The following is a 20,561-nucleotide window of genomic DNA, read 5'->3' as shown; positions in this document are numbered from 1 at the left end:
TGCTTTTCTCTTGCCATTTCAACTCCCCATGGCCATGTGCATCGGATTGTCTGTATATACTCGTGTATGTAGGTACACCGACCGCAGTCTCCGAGCGTGGTATCACCCATTTGTCGCGATGGTCGATGGTACGTCGCTGCAGGCTGCTGCCAGGGATTTCTCGTAAATTCAATCGCCCTCCCGTAAGTTTTAAAACCTTGTCGTCGTCGTCCGGTGTAGCGCTGCGTCAGTGTATCTTTATTACCCTGCTTACCGTCACTGAAACGCTACTAGGACAATGCTTTCAGCTGATCTCTCATCACGGACGTGCCAATCGACTAGTTTCACGTCAGTCAAAGGGTAGTTCACACATCGTGCCAAATTAGGACTCGATTCCTCGCTGCTCCTGATAGGTGGTAACAGCTCTGGAAGGTTGGCAGTCGAAATAATTATTCGGGAAATTACTTTACAGAGGAACGATTACTCGTCTTTCATGTTTGACATACTGCCCCGCCACAAGAAACGATCGAATCGAGTTAGACCGTAAGAGAGTCGAATGCAGCTCGTATTAACATTGAATAAGTGTATAGGCCACTGTGTGACTCAGGTGGACGACGACTTGCTGGACATGCATTAAACATCCCCACTACAACGGACTACTGCAATTCTGAATTATACATTCTCGGTGAGAGATCGCCAGTCCAGGACTCCATTCCTCCCTACGGATTGCTCCACAATCCAGATACCACTGGCTTCTTTGGCGGCGATGGTTCTTCGGTAAGCGGTCATGGTTGCCTCGCAAGGTGCCTGAGCGTCAACTACCACCACTATCAAATTCCAATTTTAAGGTATCTACTCAGCGACATTTTTCAGACAATTTATTGTGACCGTGTGTGTGGTGAGATTCATAAGGAAGGTATTCTAGGTCAATCTCTCCGATTTGATTTTTTTTGTAATATGCTATAGTGTTTTTTTTTTATCTGTCATTAAACACTTTTTGATGCGCTTGATGGATTTGAATAATACCAATACCGATATGTTTCTGTTCATTGATAAAACCAAAGAGTCGTTGTTTGCCCATCTTCGGGGGTCGTTTTCACCCCCTTAAAGTGTTTAATGGCAGATAAAAAAAAGACGCGTCGCTTGGTTCCTAGTCCACTATAACATATTGCAAAAGAAATGAAATCGGAGATATCGATCTGGGATGCCTTCCTTGCCAGTTCTTAAATAAAAAAATTGACGTTGCGAGGAATGAAATTTTTCTGGCATATTAATGCCCACGATTTTCTCCACTGCATCTTTGCGCAACACTGCGCACTGCATCAATCTAACAGATATGAGAATAAAATCGCCGTATCGATCGCGCGGATCGAATCGATCTCACCGCATAGATCTATACGACGATAAGCATCCTATCTCTAGCTGCATCGGTGCAACGCACCCTCCAGCTGTAAAGCTCTTATGTAAGATACGTGAATGAAAAACTTGATTCTTGGCATATACACTGTAGTACATACCATGTCTGATCGTTTCGCTCGGTTGTGTGATTTTTTACTCTGAACGAGTAAAAAGTCTAACTCTTTACTCTATCAGGCATCGAGTCCTCCTCGATCGTTTGTAAAGCCGAACAGACTTGACGCTGAATTTCACATCCACATCCTCAACGCGCAAAGAAATTGGAATTCCATATTTGATTTTCGATTGTTGTTTTTCTCTTTCTTTTTCCCCATTTGCTTACGTTCTTTCGCTCTCTATAAAACCTGCGTTTCTGAGTGTGCAACCAAAAACGAAAGAAGAAAAAAAATGCGTTTCATCAATCTTCGCGATTGAGAAACAGTGCAGGAAAGGCCCTCGTCAAAGCCGAGAAGAGAGTGGGAAATTGATGCGTTTAACTGACCAATTAATTGTCCCATGTCAAACTTGACGTTCTAAATTCGTAGCGACCGGACCGTCATATCATTTAACCAGGCATTCCCCGATTGGTCAAGCCGCTCTAACCCCGCTCGATCGATTTTATCGATCCCCAATGATCTACGAGGCGATCGGCAAGTGTGTCATTTCTCGTCGTGTCTTACCTTCGACAAGGCGGCGCCCAATCCGGCTTGACAAGATCCCTGCCTGTGGTAGCCCGTGAGTCCTGTAACGGAAACGGATAATTATTGCATATTATTCCATTAAACGAATTAAGACATGCGCAACGAATGCCAGAGTCGGTATTTCACTCCCACGCAATATTTTTCCAGACAATCTAACAATGAGCGAGAATATCGAAACGATAATCTACCGAGTTTTTCTACTGATGTTATAAACGGGAAGTGCGAGTGGTTTTCCATCCCGCGTAATCTGTGATTGTACATTACTGATTGTTAGTGGAGTTAGCCGAACGGAAGTCGTGTATCTGTTTCCGTTTTAGCACATAAATACTTTACATTTATATATTGTAGATATTCTAACAATAGGATAACGACAGATTCCACTGCCCGATTCTCTGTTAGTTTTTATCAATTATTATTTACTATTAGTAGTGAAAGCGTTAAGCATGTCCAACAATATTACATATCTAAAGTATTATAACTAATCCCGACATGCAACGTGAGTTGTTTAAACGTTCGAGCAAATTAATGGAGGACATATAATAGCGTGAAAAAATAATTACAGAAATGAATAATGAACCTGATTAGAAAAGGTGTATATTTACTTATGGTATACGAAACATGCACGAGCATCTACCTATATATTTATATACTGTACCTACTTCTATCTAGGATCTATATTATAAATAGTTCTCTTCTTCCGAAGTGCGCGCTACGCTTTGAAAATAAAATTAATAACCCCCCTCGAAGCTTGGCTCGAAATATTCGAATTACACAACACGAAGCGAGATAAGTTTGTTGTTGTTGTTGTTGATGTAAAAAAAATCAGGGCACAAATTCTAATGTATACGGTCCGGACAAATATGTATAAAAAATTACTAATTATGTCTACATGATACAGACTTGAAAAACTGAAACATAGAAAAAATGTGGATAATAGAAACTAAATTTATCGCTCCAAATATCATACTTTTCAACAAGGTTGAAGTTAGTAACGCTATTGTAACAAAAAAAAATCGGGGATTAAGTATTCCCGATTCTTAATTTCACGATGATTTTTAAGGAACTATGATTTCAGAAAGTTCCTAAACCGCGAAACGACGGTTTTTCCTCGGAACAAAATCGTTACAGTAACGATACCAACAACGACATGATATACTTTCTTACTAAAAACCAAACTGGGAAAGAAAATTATTGAAATAAAGAATATCTATTTACATATTAATCCGGACCCTAGCTAACGTATAAATGCGTATAACAGAAGCTGCGATCGTGTCACGCACGCGTGACCAGCTCACAGTGCATCCACGCATATGCGTGTATGTGTGTGTCTGTGTGTGTGTGAATATAATATATATAGACGTGGATGTATCCGCGTTTATATGTGTTATAAAGGCGATAGCGTATCCGGTAAGACTGGCCTTTCCGAGCGTGCATATGCATTATACGCCAGATAAAATACATTTAACATAATGGCCGTGCATATACCAGCCATAACACGGGTGCAGACGGTGAGACAGGCAGACAAGACATAAAGACGAACGAGCACTCACAACTCAATGCGGACTCCTTATGCCTGCGGTGAAATAATATCAATCAGACTGCACTACGGAGCTCGCTTGATTATTACAAATGTATTAAAAATTGTGTTTATACTCTAACGCTTCTTGCATTACCGCGTCACGTCTATTACGTGGTATGAAAAAGGATCGACGTTTATCTTTAGCAATTAGTATGCGTTCCACCGCGTGCATTGATCTTTCTTCGCCTCGATCAATCCCATTTTCCCCGAGGGGAGAATTCAATGTATGCATGTATGTATGTAGCTGGTTTACGGATCGTATATGTTTAAAATTTACCGATCTTGGATGGAATATTTATGCGTCGAAACGTTTGATCGGCTGCTGATTTTGTCGCATTTAGAGCAGAGATTGAGAAATCTCGTCGATTTAATTTTCTTGTATTTAGTTCTGTATTTACTCAGAAAATGATGGTAATATACTTGCTTTGATTTTCAGGGAGAAGTTTTAACGCGCAATTGATATTATAGATTGTTTTATCGGCTTACGGTTGGTCCAATTAAACGGTAGAAATCTATTTATAAAAATGTATCTCGTTGCGCCAGGGATATACTTTCTGAGCGAGAGAAGAAAGCTATTCTTGAATTTTAACGGGGCGGTGGTAAGGCGATCCCGATTCTGGAACCTAAACCGGGACGATTCATTCCCTCGGGATAAATCTGTTAAATCCCGCATCTGCAGCAGCAGCCAGGCTCGTAAAACGCGGCTCAAGTCAGATGAAACAGTGACATGAAACTGCTGGGCAACTCGGAAGTTGCAACTTGACGTTGACCAGAGATTAGCAGGGGACTGAATTACGACTGCAGTGTGCATTTTACGGTACGGCTCGTTACAGAGATATATCAATCGCGGAAGAAACGCGTGATCCCGAGGGAATGCGAATTATTCATTAAATCGTGCTTGCCTAGCAATTCGCTATTCATATACGCGTAGAAAATAAGAAGAAGAAGAAAGTCGAATGAATGAACTCTCTGATGATAATTATACGCAGAGGTTCAGCCGACGCGTTAAGTTTACTGCCTGCAACGTGATTAAAATTTTGAGGATCGAGTCCAGTCCAGCTCATTTCGATCTACCATTTTTCAAAATTTTTGTCAGATTTTTAAATTGCGTCTATGAATGAGACGGTTTTTTGAAAAAAATTGTAGATAATTCGAAACGCGTGGAAAAAATCTGAAGAATAAATTCGAGCTTTTTATAATGAGAATAAGGATATAAAAAATTGCGGGCCAAATCCGAGATGTCAAGGATATAAACGTATACGGCAATAATATTAATCACTCGACTTATAGAGTTGCGCAAACGTTGCGTAAACGGTATAAGTTAACAAGAGTGCAGGGACGAGCTGTGAATTGTTAACCAACACCAATGAATTGTAATTAAAGTAGAGGAGGGCTTGCGCGAAAGCTTTGGGTTAAGCCGTACGTAGTTTGAATCGTAACTTAAGCGAGATCAAGTGTCCCTGAATGTGACCCTGTCATTAATGCTGTCAACTATTAAGCGAGAGCTGTCGATTCGACCGCAAGCTCTCTTATTAATTATACAATAATTCTGCGAAATGTAACTTTTAATTTTCCCTGAGAATATAATAACGATTATTTTACGAATTTAAGTAGGTACGTTGAATTAAAATGTAAAGCTAATTTTTTTACATCACATCGGGAATTATTGTTATAAAATATACGCAAGTTTACAGATTACGAAAGATTACTGTCAGCTTGAATAAACCACAGTGAATATCTTCGTTTTCTAAGTATATCCAAAAAAGGAAACGCGGTTATGACGATTGCGGTATACATGCTTATTCTATTCTGAGCTTGAAACAATTCCATAAATGTATATTGCGACGTATAAACTTGCGGGGAAATTCCTAGGAGTAAAAAATTTTCCAATGAAAATTCGCTGAAACGACTAGAAGTGGATTTTTTCGTTTATTTTTTCAAATTCGTAACGTCGAATTCTACGACTGCGCAAGTCCAGCATACCGGATATCGAAGAGATAAAACCAAAGACCGGAAACACGCTTTGCGAACCACAGTCCTGCAGTATGCAGCACAGCTCACGTGACACTTGCCTGACGTCCATTAGTTACTCGAGTGACTGTAAAAGGGGAATAAAAATTGTCGGAGACCGAAGGAAAATTGAAAAAAATGCACTTTTTTGAATTGGAAATTTTTTGAAAAATCTCAAGGATACGGCACGATACTAATCCTCTGTTTCCCGATTCTCTCTCCGTCTCTCCTTCTCTCTGGATCGATAGCGATCGAGCTGGATACGCTCGAGGAAAGACGCCAATGCCTATCAATAAGACACACGCATTGAACCGGCGCGTATAATCGTTCGTTCGACCGCACGCAGCGCCGCCGAAGGGATCGAGGTATTCTTAGTCCTGCAGCATCTTCATTTCCCCATTGTTCCCCGATCCTGGCATCTTTGCGTTATACATAAATTCCCGTACCTAAAACCGCGAGGAAAAGCTCCGTATTTCCTACCAGGCCAAAGACCAAAAAAGAAAAAAAAATCTAAAATAAAAATCTACCTTATTTTTGAAGATACTTTGTCCCCAAAAACTTTCCTTTTACATGTCTTTTTTACAACGATATTCGGTTTCGAATTAACCCTTTTTTCTTTTATAACAACCTCTGGGGTTGATTGCAAAATTATTATCATCACATTTCTATTCCCTCCTTATAAAGATCAAGTTTTCGGATTCATAGCTAAAAATTACCATCTTTCATGCTTATTTACCGGATGATTTCGAGAAGTCATACACGTTCATCCGACCCTCCTAGAGCGCAAAGAAAACATCCTTCTTCCGCAGTTCATACTGCACAGGAACTGTTAGAAAAAGTCGTCGGTATTAACTGCGGCGTTGTTTTTTTGAAGCAGGGTAAAAATTGTAAGGGGGCGGCACGAGACCGAGTTTCCCGTGACGATCCCGCGTCCTGGGGGGCCCACGTGGGCCCTGCGTGAACGGGAAAGGGTCCAAACGGCTTCCGCGGGGCTGCCGACAGCTGCGGGGCCCGATCAAAGCTGGGACGGAGTCCCAGGGCCTGATAAGCCTCTTCGTCCAAGTGTTTTGACTTCTCTATCAGTTGGCGTGGAGATAGGAAACTATACGCCTTAAATTGTCTGGGGATCGGAGGGTGGAAAAGCGTCGCGTCGTCGCTCAGGCAGTCAAGGAGCCGATTTTAAGTGTCCCAAAACCTCGAAGATGAGGGAAAAAAAATATCCTCCCTCTCTGTTAATCTTTCGCAGCATGGTTCGGGGTCTTCGATATTAGCATGGGACATTGCATGGGATCTACTCCGTCGTATGGCAGGAAATATTCCGTTACGGTTAATATTTATGGCGTCTTGCTGCGGGTGCGTCAAACTAGGGTTTCGAATATGCCGCATATGTCGTCCATCCGGAAATTTGAAAGCTTGGAAGGAGAGTCGAGACTGTGAACCGTCTGCTTGTTATTCAATTATTAATAAAAAAAATTGGTACAAATTTTGATCTCGTCAACCGAAATTCTTACTCCGAGTTTAATAGACTCATTGAAAATCGCAGTTTTAATGTTTTTCTCTTCAACGTTTTAAATTGTAGGTACGCGCCTTGCGTTAGAAAAAACCTCATATAAACTTCTGCCCTGCGTCTTTTCAGGGACGATAAACGAAGTGGTGAGAAAAAGGAAGGAGGAAGAAAGAAGAGAAAAAAAAATATTGTTTAGGTGCACCGTGCATCATGTTGGGCTGCTGCGCCGGTAGTTAACAGACATATTTACCCGGCAAGGTCAGGGTGAGTATATCCAGACAGAAAATGTTTCTAGTTTGTCTGTCAGCGACGATATAGTTGCTCCGGGTACCTTGTATATAATAAGCTTTATTTTAACTCTCCTAAAACAGACACCGAATTTTTCGTCCTGCTGTTCTCGACACGCCTGAATGATGTAATAACGTAATCGTCAGTTTAGCGACTGCATCCAACGTTTCTGTATCTTGAAACGAGACTTCCGTCACGGAAAGAAACCCTCAACTTGGGTGTCAATTTGTACCCCTAAATCACACGTAATGATAGATTCCCGTAGAAAAAATTAAGGGTTTTTTCCGGGAGGATTGGTTTCGATTAAAACACTTTGTAACACGTCTCTTGTAACTTTTGCGACGTGTTTTTTCACGCTCAGTACTCTCCCCTAATTTTTAATCTGAAGTAAATCGATGATAGACGAAATGAAGAATAACAAACAATCAAAAATCGTGCTTTTCAAACTCAAGTTATGTTCAAAATAACGAAACATCGTTATTAAAATGTCTAAAATTTCACACGTAAAAAATTTATGAAAATAAAAAGAAAGGGTGTACAAGTGGCCCTGAAATCATCGAGATGAAAAGAGATGAGTAAGAAATTGAATATCGTAATTGAAGAATAGATTAAACATTGAAGAAAATAAATCCTCTATCATGATTAAAAACCACAAAACAAAAGATAAGAGTCAAATCAATCACAGTAAAACATATCAAACACATGTAGAAAGCCTTTCAAAACGCAAATCGTGCACAAATAACATTAATCAATTCACCAACCGGATTAGTTGATCATCAATAATTAGTTATTAGATAAAATTAGCGAAGAAAAAAAAAAAAAAAGAACCCAACACGCCACACTGACGATACTCACTCGTTCTGCAGGGTGAAAATTCTTTTGATCCGCTAAAACTGTGGCTGGTAACGTAGCAAGTGCCGACCGGATCTCGTTGCGTAAAGGAACTTGTGAACCATAAGTACCTCGGTGCACAGGCCTAAAAAATAAATAAACCATATTACAATAATTGATAGAGATCTTTAAATAATATATTCCTACTTCCTCCAGGTTTTACGACAATTTTCATTTTTCAAAAGAAAAAAACAAAAAAAACGATCCAAATATGAACCACCCTACTTCCTATTCATACTACACAGTCCAAGCCTCGCGTTGAGCTGAGCCGAACACAGCACAGGATATATCACTGCCGCATTTAGAACATACGTTATTAACGTTGACGTAGTCAGCTGTGTGTAAATAGATATTTGAATGTGTGTACGTCGTCGTCTGCGAGGCCCACACGTATTGTAATAACGCTTGGTTTCTTCGAGCGATCGGCTCGACGACGGGACCCCGAAACTGGGGTTATCGCATTATCCGATTCAGTGTAGCCTGACCGGATCTGAAACCTCTTCTTCGAAGCTCTGTATTGGAGAAGAATTCTCATGCATAGGTGACTATTATCAAGCGGTACCAACCACGTGGTTACGATCCGTAATGCGACGGTTCAAGGGTTTCGATTTTCGGACCACTTCCTCCTCCGGGCTAGACGATATTAAATTTGAAGGGCCGAAATTACGACCTACGAAAGACGAGCGTCTAGTTTCCTTTCCTTCTTTTTTTTCGTTTTTTTTTTTTATCCCCACCGAGGCTCACTACACACTCGAAGTTAAACGAAAGCTCAGCATGTGCTGCTACTTGTTGTTGCCAGTTATAAACACGGACGAGACCAAATGTTTATCCGAAAATCTTGAGGCTTGAACAACTCGAGGGTGGTTCTTATCTTTAAGAACTTTACTGGGTCTTGTTTCAAAGCCTCTTCACCACGACGCGTCGTGGCTTAAATTATGGGATATGGAACTAACGTAAAGCTCTCAATTAGTGCTACCGCAGAATTCCAGAGATGAGTTTGCAAGTCTTTAAAAACTCTGTCACTGGATACTGATCCCAGCTTACGGATTGGCTATAAGTAATGATGACGATCACGATGATAGAAAGATCGAGCTGTAAAGCGTTTTATTATCATGCGATAAAGCGTCTGACCGGGAGTTAGAACTTTGCTCCGTAGATAAAAATAGGTTACAATGTTGAGATGAGAGGCGAAGAAAACTTGGTAAAATGTACGATGTACTCTGGGAGCCAAATATCGTCGAACGTCACGTCACTTATCGTACTCCGAATACTCGTCATCGTCGTTGTTGTGTCGAAGCCGCCACTTTGACTCCAAGCGTGCAATTAGTGTTTGTGTGCACCATTACACAGGCTCCACATCCTGGGCAGAAGTCTCTAATCTATCGATAACACGTTTGTCTGTCCGATTGCTCTCGCCACGAAGTCACATCGCAGAGCTTTCAACCCATCCAGTGAGATAGGAGACTTGATGGTGGACAACGAAAGGGTCCAAGGAAAGCATGCAGGACGTTTAACGCTTCCGACGCCTTTCGAATGGCGGAAGATATTTCAACAACAAGAGTTGTCCGCAGCTGCGCGGTTTCATCGAGGGAGTCCCAAGTCTCCGTTCCGTAAGGTCGCGCGTCTAATTCTGCAGACAATCAGATAAATTGGCTCAAACGACGACGGACCCGAGAGACCCATTACAATTTATTCCGGCGACGTAGTTCAACCCCGAAGAGAGAGGAGGGGGGAGGAAAAAAAAGACACGAAGAAAGCTGAGAGAGAAAAGTTTGATGAGGATTTAAAGATGGACGGAGAAGAACCGCAATTTATCTATTTGGACTAGTTTAACTCAGAGAACCAGAAACGGGTGTGGCTTTACTACTCGAACTCCTACAGCAATCAATCATCTCTGTTACATCCGTGCTGCATGCTGTTAAATGAGTTTTCGATGCTCTTATTATTTTTGTTGTTATCATCATCGTTGTATTAATGTTGTTGTTATTATCTTCGTTGTTCTAGTCGAGTCGTTATGGTCCGTTTGTCGTTCTAGTCTCGTGGTGCTTCGTTTCTCGGTCGGCTCTGACTAATTAATAAACCTAGAAACTCTAAGTGCTCGATATCACGTTACACGCAAAGTCTTCATACTTGCGTTAAATCCTTATCCACTGCACTGCGTGCGGAACCTGATCGCTCAGCTTTAGTCTGGATAAAGCAACAAGATTTTTTTAAAAAAAGGAGAAGGGGATTCTGCTTCAATTATGCTGATGAATAATAATAACATGATCATTCAAAGATTTCTTACAGACATAATTTGATATAATTTCAAAGCTTTCGTGCTTGAGTAGTTTCACGACTCTGCAGGCGTAAAGGAAAGATTGTTTCTTTAAACTGAGCATTATTTTTCAGACTAAAATAATCCCAATAGAGAACGTATACACGGTATGGTAAGACAAAAAGGAGAATTTGAATCCGTCGAAACCAGAGAGCCAGAACCAACAAATAAGCGTCATTATTTATTGACGGTTATGCGAAGAGGAATTTCTGATAATTAATCTATCGAAACAGAAATAAAAAAAGTAAACTCGCCTCACATTTTGTTTTACGATTTTCTTTTTTATTTATTTATTTTCTTTTCCTTATTGTTTATGATTTCACGCCCCTCGGTCCAAGAGACAACATTAAGAAAATGAATAAATAATGATGACCCGCGAGGAGAGGAACCACTGAGATGAAGCGCGATGTACCAAAAGGAAGCGAAAGTTATTTCGGTCCGTGAATGAGGTCATCGGTGTCGACTGCACCCAGCTTAGCGTCTTGACTACTAGGTAGTAGGGTTCGATGTTTGAAAATCAACAGAGTTGGCCATGGGTGTGGGTGGGAAGCGTACCTTTATTACACTGACGGGGCTATTTCGACCCGTTACGTTAAAAATACACCCGCGTGTGCCTATGCGAAGCTTGGCCGAGGCTGCGGTTACAGGATAATCGATTCGAGAGGTCCTGACACCTTTTTCGGGCCAAAGAAACTGCCCATCGAATATGTTGCTGCAAAAATATTCGCCCGAAGTCCCTTGACGCGTTTTTATCCTTTTCTCATCTCTTTCTTTCTCGCTCTCTTTCGCCTGCAAATGGGCTGGTAATGACCGGTCGTAAAACGAGTCTCTTGCAGTTCAGTTATACTGACTTTTATACCGACTTCCCAGCTGCTGCCCTTTTACGGAAGACGAGCTCGCGTTATTGTTCCATTTTGCAAATAATCGTTGCGTAACAATACCGAGATAATTTAGTGCTCCGCTCACGGCAACGAAATTAACGTCAGCTTGTAATTATCGTTATTACAGTGGCGAACGATCTCTTCTTAGTTTAGCAATATTTCATTTTCTTTTTCGTTTTGTTTTTATGACTTCTCTCGCATACCTGCGCCATGGGATTAACAATGCATTCTTCATATTATGCAGCTCCAGCAGCTCGGAGAAAATTCAAGTGTAAAAAACGAAGTGTCTGACTTCCGGTCGATGGGGATTCCTGACTCACCTGTCATATGGAATTCCGCTTTTAGCTCGACGAAATCCGGGGCATTACTCGATACAAACTCTCCAAACTAACTTCTCTTTATCTAATTTTTTTAAACAAATCCCCAGCCTCACCAACAGTGTATTGCGTTACACCTGACGCCGTGCCAATTGCTGAAAGTCGAAAGAAAAACGCATCCGACGTAGGTTTAGTCTCAGTTTCAAAGTTTCGCGGTTGAGTCACTCAGCTTCGTCGCGACGGGAACGGCTGACTCTGACTCTGAGTCAGGCATTATTTATATCGTCGTTATATTCTTCGCGATGCCGGGGAATCAAAACTCTTTGAGTTGGGAAGTTGGGGTAAAGTGGGCAGCTCAAAATTTTTCATATCTCAAAAAATTTGGGAGCAAAGTAGAACCCCTGAATTTTTTAGATAACAAGAGCTAAAATTAATCCGCTAAACTTTTTATTAAATAAGAATTATTCGGAAATCCTTTACTCGAATAATTGCAAAGTCAAATAATTTTCTCAACTTGATTTTATCATCACTTCCTCTCGAGAAAGTTAGATAATAATTCAACATAATTATTCGTATAAAAAGTAAACTTTTTATTCTGATTCTAGGCCTTTTTTTTTTAAGGGGCCCACTTTGCCCCACCCTCCCCTACTCTGTTTTTCGAATTTCGTTAGACGCTGGAGAAATAGCAGCGCTAAATCTGTAGACAATCCCGGCGACGGCGTCAGGTTTTGCGGCAATTATTACGACCGCAAATTGTTCCTGATGACGATTCCGCAGTCGCTGCGCACCGCAGTGGCGGAGATGCAACGCCGATCGAGGGACAAAAACCGACCGTTTAGCGGGCGTCGCAATTTGTCCACAGAGGACAAAACACGCGGAGGGAATGCCCATTGTCTCGGGGCGCCAAATTAGCTACCCGCTGGAAGGTATATAACGCAGGGAACACCGCTCAAACATGCGCGCATGCGCATGCGCAGCGCAGCGAGCGATTCGCTGATTTCGATGGGTTATAACAGAAATGCGCGAAAGTTCGAAAAGTTGACTGATGGAAGGCCCGAAATTTTTGAGACACGAATTTGAAAATGACGAGTAAACGAGAGATAGCGAAATGGCTAAAACTGTATAAAATTGATAGATTATATAAGATCCTGTACTCAAAAGTGTAGCTCGTATCCAGGAGACCATTTTGAAAAAAACATTGCGACCAAATAAATTACTTACATTGCAGCAAAATGTCTGAAAATCATATTTACAGATAAGAAATGGTCATTTGACGTGGAAAAATCAATATTCAGACAAAAACCATGTCGCCATACATTTTCACAGCATTTCGAAAATGTCAACACATCTGACCAAAATGCCACGTGACAGAATGTTCAAAATTGGTCGGAAATGATTGAATGCATTGCCCAAACTTTGAAATTAAGAGCGGCAAAAAAGCCAAAAAATCATTTGTCAAAACTTCGATCCCCACCCGCAGATTGAATAACGATTTTTTCCCAACCGCATCTCGCATATTTCAAGCAAGACTCGTAGGTGCGTCGCGGTGTGAATTGAGCAGAGAATTATTGGGCGTAATCTTTGACAGTAAGATACAAGAAGAGGGAAGAGAAATGGGGGAAAAAAAGGACTCTCGGGGTACAAGATTCTGCTCTCAGAGAGGGTCGTCGGGGTCGCAACGCCGGCGCCGATTGTATCATTCTATTTTTCGCCGCGTTCTTTAATCGATGCGTTTTTGCCGCGCGATACTCGCTGGTCCCCGAGGCAGGTATAAGCTTTGCCGCGAACAATTTTATCGCCTGACTTCAGGCTGCCCGGCGCGATCCTTGGTTATACATGTATCTTCCCGACGATTGTTCGTCCTTTGAACGCTTCTTCTTATTCGAAGAAGGAGGAAGAGAAGGAGGAGGAGGAGGAGAAGACCGTTTTTGTACCGGCGGCCGGTTTTCAAGATTGTCCAGAGAGAGGAGCTGCCTGTAACCACCAGCGATTGTCTCCACGCTTTCGACCATCCTCGGAATCGATCCCCGATTTCCTCTTTCGTACTTTATTCCCTTGTAACAAACTCCGCCGAACAAAGATTCATCCGATAGCGCGTCAAGGTAGATTCTCTCAATTTTTTTACCGCAGATTTGATTTTTCACTGGCCCGATAATTCAGTCTTCTCGAAGCTGAAGAATATCTCTGCCTCGAGAGTAAGAAATTCAGGTAAACAAAAAATAAATAAATAAATAAAAAACGCCGCTGCCTTCTCAAAATTCTTCCCGTTACTGCATGAGAAATATTTCGAATTACCGTCGCCATTCAGTGATGACAGTCGGGTTAGCTTACGGTGAGCAAGAAGTCGTAGAAGACTGAGTAGCAGACTGCAGCTGCAGTGCTCGAGGGTTTCGAGGCGCGATAGAGTGGCCGGCTTATCAAAGGCGATGAAAAAGCACTCTGAGTAGAGCTTGGATTGATAAATTGATAAATTACGAGTGCGATATTATAAGACCGTGGTACTGCAGCGCTGAGGATCAAATGGAAATGAGCGGATAATGAAAGTCCCTCGTAGTAGAATAATTGAAATGAAAATTAGAAAAAAAAAAACAAAAAAAAAACGGTTAAAAAATAATTAAAAGTCTCAGAACTCGGCGTGCCTGATGTGAAATAAATTTTTTATGCAACCTTGCAGAAGCAACTATCTACGTGTACGAATATACTTAATATTTAGAAGGCTTGACGCATCCTGACGGCAATGACTCTTCGACACGTGATGCGAATAGCAGCTTCTCTCGCGTTCGTTTTACGTCGCGTATCCGCGCGACGATTCGTTGAAGAATTTAACGATGGATTTGTTGGTTTATTTTTTATTTTAGTTTTTATTATTCTTAAAATTCTTCGAGCGAATCGAAGGCGAAGCTAAATTAATCGCTCAATTATATTTTACGCTTATATTTTTTATCGCAATTGATATCTCAGCAGGCTATAATATAATTCTGCGTTGTTGCAGCGAGTGTGAGTTTTTCATTTTTTAATTGCACACAGTGCACGTGATGCGGGACGTAGATCTGAATTGCTTGGGAAGATTGCGTCTTACATACACGCGGAGAAGAATGTGCCGAGGCACATTCTGATGTAAGTAGATAATTCTAACATTAACCAGGGAATGTTATACTGGTAAACCTGTCAACGAGTTTTACACAGAAAATCACCTGCGAGTCGAGAAAGACTAGAAATAGTGTGCATGTCACCGCGAATGTCAACGTTCTGCTTCAAAATCTCACGAGTTCCTATAAAAATTCGGCGGACTATATACCCGACGTCGTATTTTCCGTCACGTAATTATCCGAGGATCACACAAAGCTACAAAAACATTCGTTAATTCAATCAAAAACCCCTTAGGAAACGCGACTAATGTTATTATACCCTAAACTCCAAACATACATTTTGAGTATCACAGCCGTTGACGAGGTTCGTTCCAAACCATCAAAATTAAAACCACTTACCGTCGTCTAGGAAGAAGATACAAATCGACACTCGGACATATAACGCGCTAGTTTTTTATGGTAATTTATAGAGTGCTGACGATTTATTTTCATCGTCTAGCCGTTCAGCCAGTCTCTCTCCCTCTCTCTCTCTTTCTCTCTCTTTAACTACAACGTTGTGACGAAATTTTTTTTAACCTGCGTTCAACAGGTTGCAGTTAATTCCTGACGCATTAATCATAATCGAATTATGATACCGTAACGATGTGAAACGATTCCAATTTTTTTTTGGCGAGGAATTGATCCAGGAAACGACTCGTGATCGATGCAAGTTCCTCGGCTGCGGACTATAAGCTTGTAGAACTGTAGAACCGTTTCTTTAACGCGCGTGACGTGAGTTGTAGGTATAATGTAAATGTTGAACCGCGAAGGGATCATCACGTTGTTGCACATGTGCACGTGCGGACGAACGGATAAGGGCGGTGCTATTCACATCAGAGGGACCGCTGCTAGTCTGTCGGTGGAAGATGAGCTGAGGGCCAAGATCTTCGCGCTAGATTGGTACCGAGGCAGGACGCTAATGAGAAGTATTAGGCGGCTCATCGCTGTTAAGCATGTCCATCCTTGCGTGGATTCCGCGTTGCGATATTGCAAGAATACCCAGAACAAGATTATACGGTTCAGATTTGCGCCGGTCCAGCGGAAGACCATCGTACGGCTGAAATCCATGCTTCTTCACGTTTTGCGTAATCAGTAGCCATTGCTAATTTAAGATACGCGAAAAACAGGGTCCTGCAGAAATCGAAAAACTGAGAGGATATTTTTTTGAAACACGAAATCGCAAGCAGTGTTTTAACGTCGTGAGCCAAGCTACCGTTTCGACCATGACGGAAAGCGAAGCACCGGTTGTTTTCCAATCTAGAAATAGAAATCCGCCAAGAAGCGAGGGCTTGTACTGACCAGGTTCAGCGGGCTTTAGAATTTCATCATACGATCATAAAACACACTCGATCGCGTAAATCCCGTTCGAGCTTTCAAGAAATCGAACAACAGACCGCCGCAGGACTCTCAAAGAATTTCGCAGTTATTTCGACGCATAAAATTTTGACGAAAGCACAATTGGGTGAAGAAGATTTTTGAGTAATTGATTCGTAATCCGTGAAATAGAAACGTCTCGTAAGCCAGGAGCGAAGCGGTAAAGATCGAACCGGCGAACTAAACCTGGACAGGGAGTGAAATAGCGTTTGGAGCCGAGACAAATTATAGTCAGGAACGGCATCGTCTGTAACCGAGGTCTGATGGTTATTTAGATTACTGATCATTTATTTTTCTTCCTAGTTGGTGCATGAACAGAAGCCTCCAGACCACGTACGTAGTGCAGAGGTATCATCGTTAAATCTCACACTCTGCAGTGGCTCACGCATGCAACATTTGTTTTCCTACACAGACGCATCTTCTGTCTCTGTGCTTCTGTTACTGTCGTCAGTCGCGAGTAGTATGATTGCACGGAGAAGTGTAAAAAGTAATCTCTTTAACGAAACGGCAGCGTGAAACGGATCGTCGTCTTGGCTTTGACGACGTCTGGGCGTCCAATACCTCTGAAGTTTGTCAGTTTCAAAAACGATTTCTTATAATTGACACCGATGTACTCACCAATATGGGCCCGTCCTGCTCATCCGTAGTTGAAACCGTTGCTCCAAACCATTGGTTCGTTTTGTTGTCCACTTGGTAGATGGCATCTGGTTTCGCGTTCCATGTATTACCTGCAATTAAAGTAGAATCATATCGTCGGTTGCAGGTATTATTTGATATGACAAAGACAAGTGGGTGAAAAATATATTCAAACAATCGCGATTTCTATGTACGTATGTATGTACAAGACTGCCAGGTGCAATATCTCGTTCGGAATTGAGTCTTACTACACTAGCTGGTTTCCGCAGGGGAGGCGGTATATCCAGTTGGCAGGGTCGACTCCACTTCGTCGAGAGTAACCTAATACGTCAATGAACAGGACGAGGCTCTGCTGGTATATATACCGTATACCCAAGAAATACGCTATATAAGTATGTATAACGAGACAGGCGACTCTGCGAGAACATTGCCGGCAAGTATTGCTTATGGCCGCACCAGGTGCAGCACTGACTTCCATCCTTCAAGTTTCAATCCAATTTCAAACCCAAGTCAGTTCATTCAAGAGCCTCCAATGCTTTTTCGTGTCTTCAATTACCCGGAGTACCTGCTCTATTTTCCTTTTTTGTTTTGACAACGATATGACTGAAGGTACTTTGTATCTTTGAACCTCTGTTTATCGCAAAACCTACAACGACGTGCCCCAAACTGCAATCAAAAACGGATATCCGGAAGCCGTTCAGCGCGTACGACCTTGAGCGATAAATCCGTCTAGGGTCGCGTATCTGGAATGGAAACGTCACCTTTTTTCCACATGTACTTTTTCCAGGAGAGATGCTCGCCCTGCTGGACTCAACTTGGGTTGAAAGTACGCAGGCGGCGATTTCTTCGGCCTCCGTGTACCTCTAAGGTGAACCCGTTACCCGTATGGGTCATTCGATTTCCGTATAAAGAGAAGCGCGGTGGCCGCAGAGTCCAGCTGCGGAGAGGCTGAACCACGTCCAGAGTCCCAGCATCACGAAGCAACACGTCCTCGACTGTATTAGGCGGTGCTGGTTCTTGCACCGGGTTTCATGCTTCTCCGTATCTCATTCTCTTGATCGTCAAGCTCCAGCATCACGATGACGAACACCAAAGCGGTGGTATCATCGTCACCAGGTGACGCGACGTCGTCGTCTGGGAAGTTAGTGACCTCCGAGGTCACTCTTCGTCGGCTACCTCGTACGCGTCTCGCGTCATGATTCCTGGACACCGGTGTTATGCTGCCCGGCCTTTTTTTCCACCATGGTTTGCCTCCCAGCAAACGAAAGGAAATCACTGGATCGGATCAGGGTTATACACGCTGATGTCAGGGTTTATTTTCGAAGATGACTCGGCGACCCGAGGCTAGCTGCTGCAGGGTACTATTTTCAATCTAGACTTGAGGACGGACCAGTTTCAACCGACGTCTCCCAATTACCCACGGGAATGGTCATCGGTCGTTATATTACGGGGTCAAATGGGTTGACAAAACAGGTTTTAAGTGGCACGTCGACGTTCTGTAATCCGACAATTTCACGCGCAATTCGTTTGACGACTTTTTGAACATACCCCCGAGGTCCAGACATGCTCGATGGTCTTCCTGCTGGGATTCAACGCGTCGAAGTAGAGGAGGAGGATGATGATGCGGTTGTGTTTAATTGGACAAGAATCTTTGTTTGTCGAACAACCCGAGGTGGCTAATTATCCTCGGATGTATCAAAGCCAATGCGGTAGACACAGTCTCTGGTACATACCTACACACATTTCACGCATGCAAGATCACGTTTGCGAGAGGAGAGACACGCGGTGTATTCTATAAGTACCTACTACTGAATGAGAAAGTTGTAGAAGCAAAGTCGATATACTAATTGGCTCCACACGGATAACAACATAGCCGAACCCAGTGGTGATCGAATCGCTGATCGGTAGCCGCTGCTATTGGTTTCTGCAACCACGATATGCCGCTGCTGGGCATGGAGTAGAGGTACACCCATGCATCCCGCAGTCTCAATCCCTGGTAGATCCGGATCAATTTTCACTCATGATCAGAAAATGAAAGACTGTGTTTAGGTTCATTTACCAGAAACTCGAAGACTCGAAGACAACTCAAATCCTTGGGTTAACAGCTTCGTGTGTATCGAACAGAACGCGGTTCTCGTCAAACGTGTCCACCACATCTGTTACATGGTCCCATGTGAACGCCCACACAAGGTTCACCAGAGCTTTCTTTCTAGGGTCAGGGCGAATGTGGGTCATGCGTTAGATGAAAAGAACACTCCCAAGTCGTGGCATTCTAGTTAGCGGTGCTAAAAGTTTCTCGATACGTATATACTCGAGTCAAGTATGGTACGACGACCCGCACGGGGAGCTAAAAAAGAACCGAGAAATTCAACGTATCCAACATGCGATCACGTGTAACATGTGAATTCGAATTTGCAACAGCCTTGCACACTCTTTTTAATTCCATGGCCTAATTGTTAATGGAATTTTTTTTCATGAATTTACGAGCCTCGATCTTTGAACCCTGTGATATTATATACTGGGTGTGTCTAAAAAACATGGCCGACTAAGTTAAACGAAATTCTTTGTACTAAAAATTTCTCGCAACACGGTTTGGATAACAGCTCGTTTACGTCAATGTTTATACAGACTTGAAAATACTGTGAAGATTGACGTTTTATTATTAAATTATATTGTATGTACAAGAGTCTTCTGAAGTCGTATAGTATGTTTCCTGCCACCAGATGGCGTTTCTTTTGTCAGCTTACGAGTTCAGCCCACTTCCTTTACATTGTACAAATTCGCGTATTTTTTCTTTCTCTCTCTCTTTCTCTTTTTGTTTTGCTTTTATATCGAAGTCGCGCCGACACGTAATAAGCAAATACACGCATGCCTATACAACCTTGCAGACAGTCGAAGGAAGTTATTTTTGGTCCATGACAGGCTGTGTCGTCAGAAAAAGATGCTGTATGCACTCGCATTTACACGAGGTATACACGCGTGGAGAACACACATCAGGGCACATATTTATCGCAAGGTGACGATCAAACGACGTTAAACACTCGAGCGTGTTCTTTGGTATGTATGATTTCACCTCGTGTTGTGATGACCGATAAACTTGGAAATAACAGTTTTTAGTTTATCTAGATCCGACGTTAAGTACCTCGACGAAACTTCGGACTTCGTTAAATTTTTTCTCTGTCATTCCTCAACTTTGTTCTTCGTAGTAATTTTACCGATGCATGTTTACCAGATGCACGTATTCCACAGTCCAGTATTCTTTTTTTTTTTTGTTTTTTTGTTTTACCGAAATTTCATGCCATCTCAATTTCATCCATAGTCCACGGAGTCCATTCTCGCAAGTGGCAAACGGAATCCAAGGCGAATTAATCGGGAATCGACGACCTTGTCCGGACATCTTTGTAATCAATACGAGAAGTTGTTTGCTGTATAAAGACGCGTGTCCAGAACCGGTTGATCCCAGGAATCGATTCTGCTGTATTTTTACTACCTACTTGCCTTCTGCTGATCATGATTCTTACGAGATAGCTGTGCAGCTCTTATACCGTTCAAATTATT

General features: G+C 42.2%; 1 protein-coding gene across 2 annotated transcripts in view; it reads right to left on the bottom strand.

Moving 5' to 3' along the window:
• Positions 1-20,561, bottom strand: part of LOC124407896 (integrin alpha-PS2-like) — a 45,201-nt gene that overhangs the window by 11,192 nt on the left and 13,448 nt on the right. For both annotated transcript variants that reach the window (XM_046884484.1, XM_046884485.1), the window contains exons 3-5: positions 16,986-17,095; positions 8,315-8,435; positions 2,055-2,116 (exon numbers count right to left, since the gene is read on the bottom strand). In XM_046884484.1, the coding sequence (XP_046740440.1) occupies positions 2,055-2,116; positions 8,315-8,435; positions 16,986-17,095 (293 nt within the window). The remainder of the gene's footprint in view (positions 1-2,054; positions 2,117-8,314; positions 8,436-16,985; positions 17,096-20,561) is intronic.

Source organism: Diprion similis, chromosome 7 (assembly GCF_021155765.1).
Source record: "Diprion similis isolate iyDipSimi1 chromosome 7, iyDipSimi1.1, whole genome shotgun sequence".
NCBI lineage: Eukaryota > Metazoa > Arthropoda > Insecta > Hymenoptera > Diprionidae > Diprion > Diprion similis.
The sequence above is the reverse complement of the archived record's forward strand: the minus strand, read 5'-3'. Positions and strand labels throughout refer to the sequence as shown.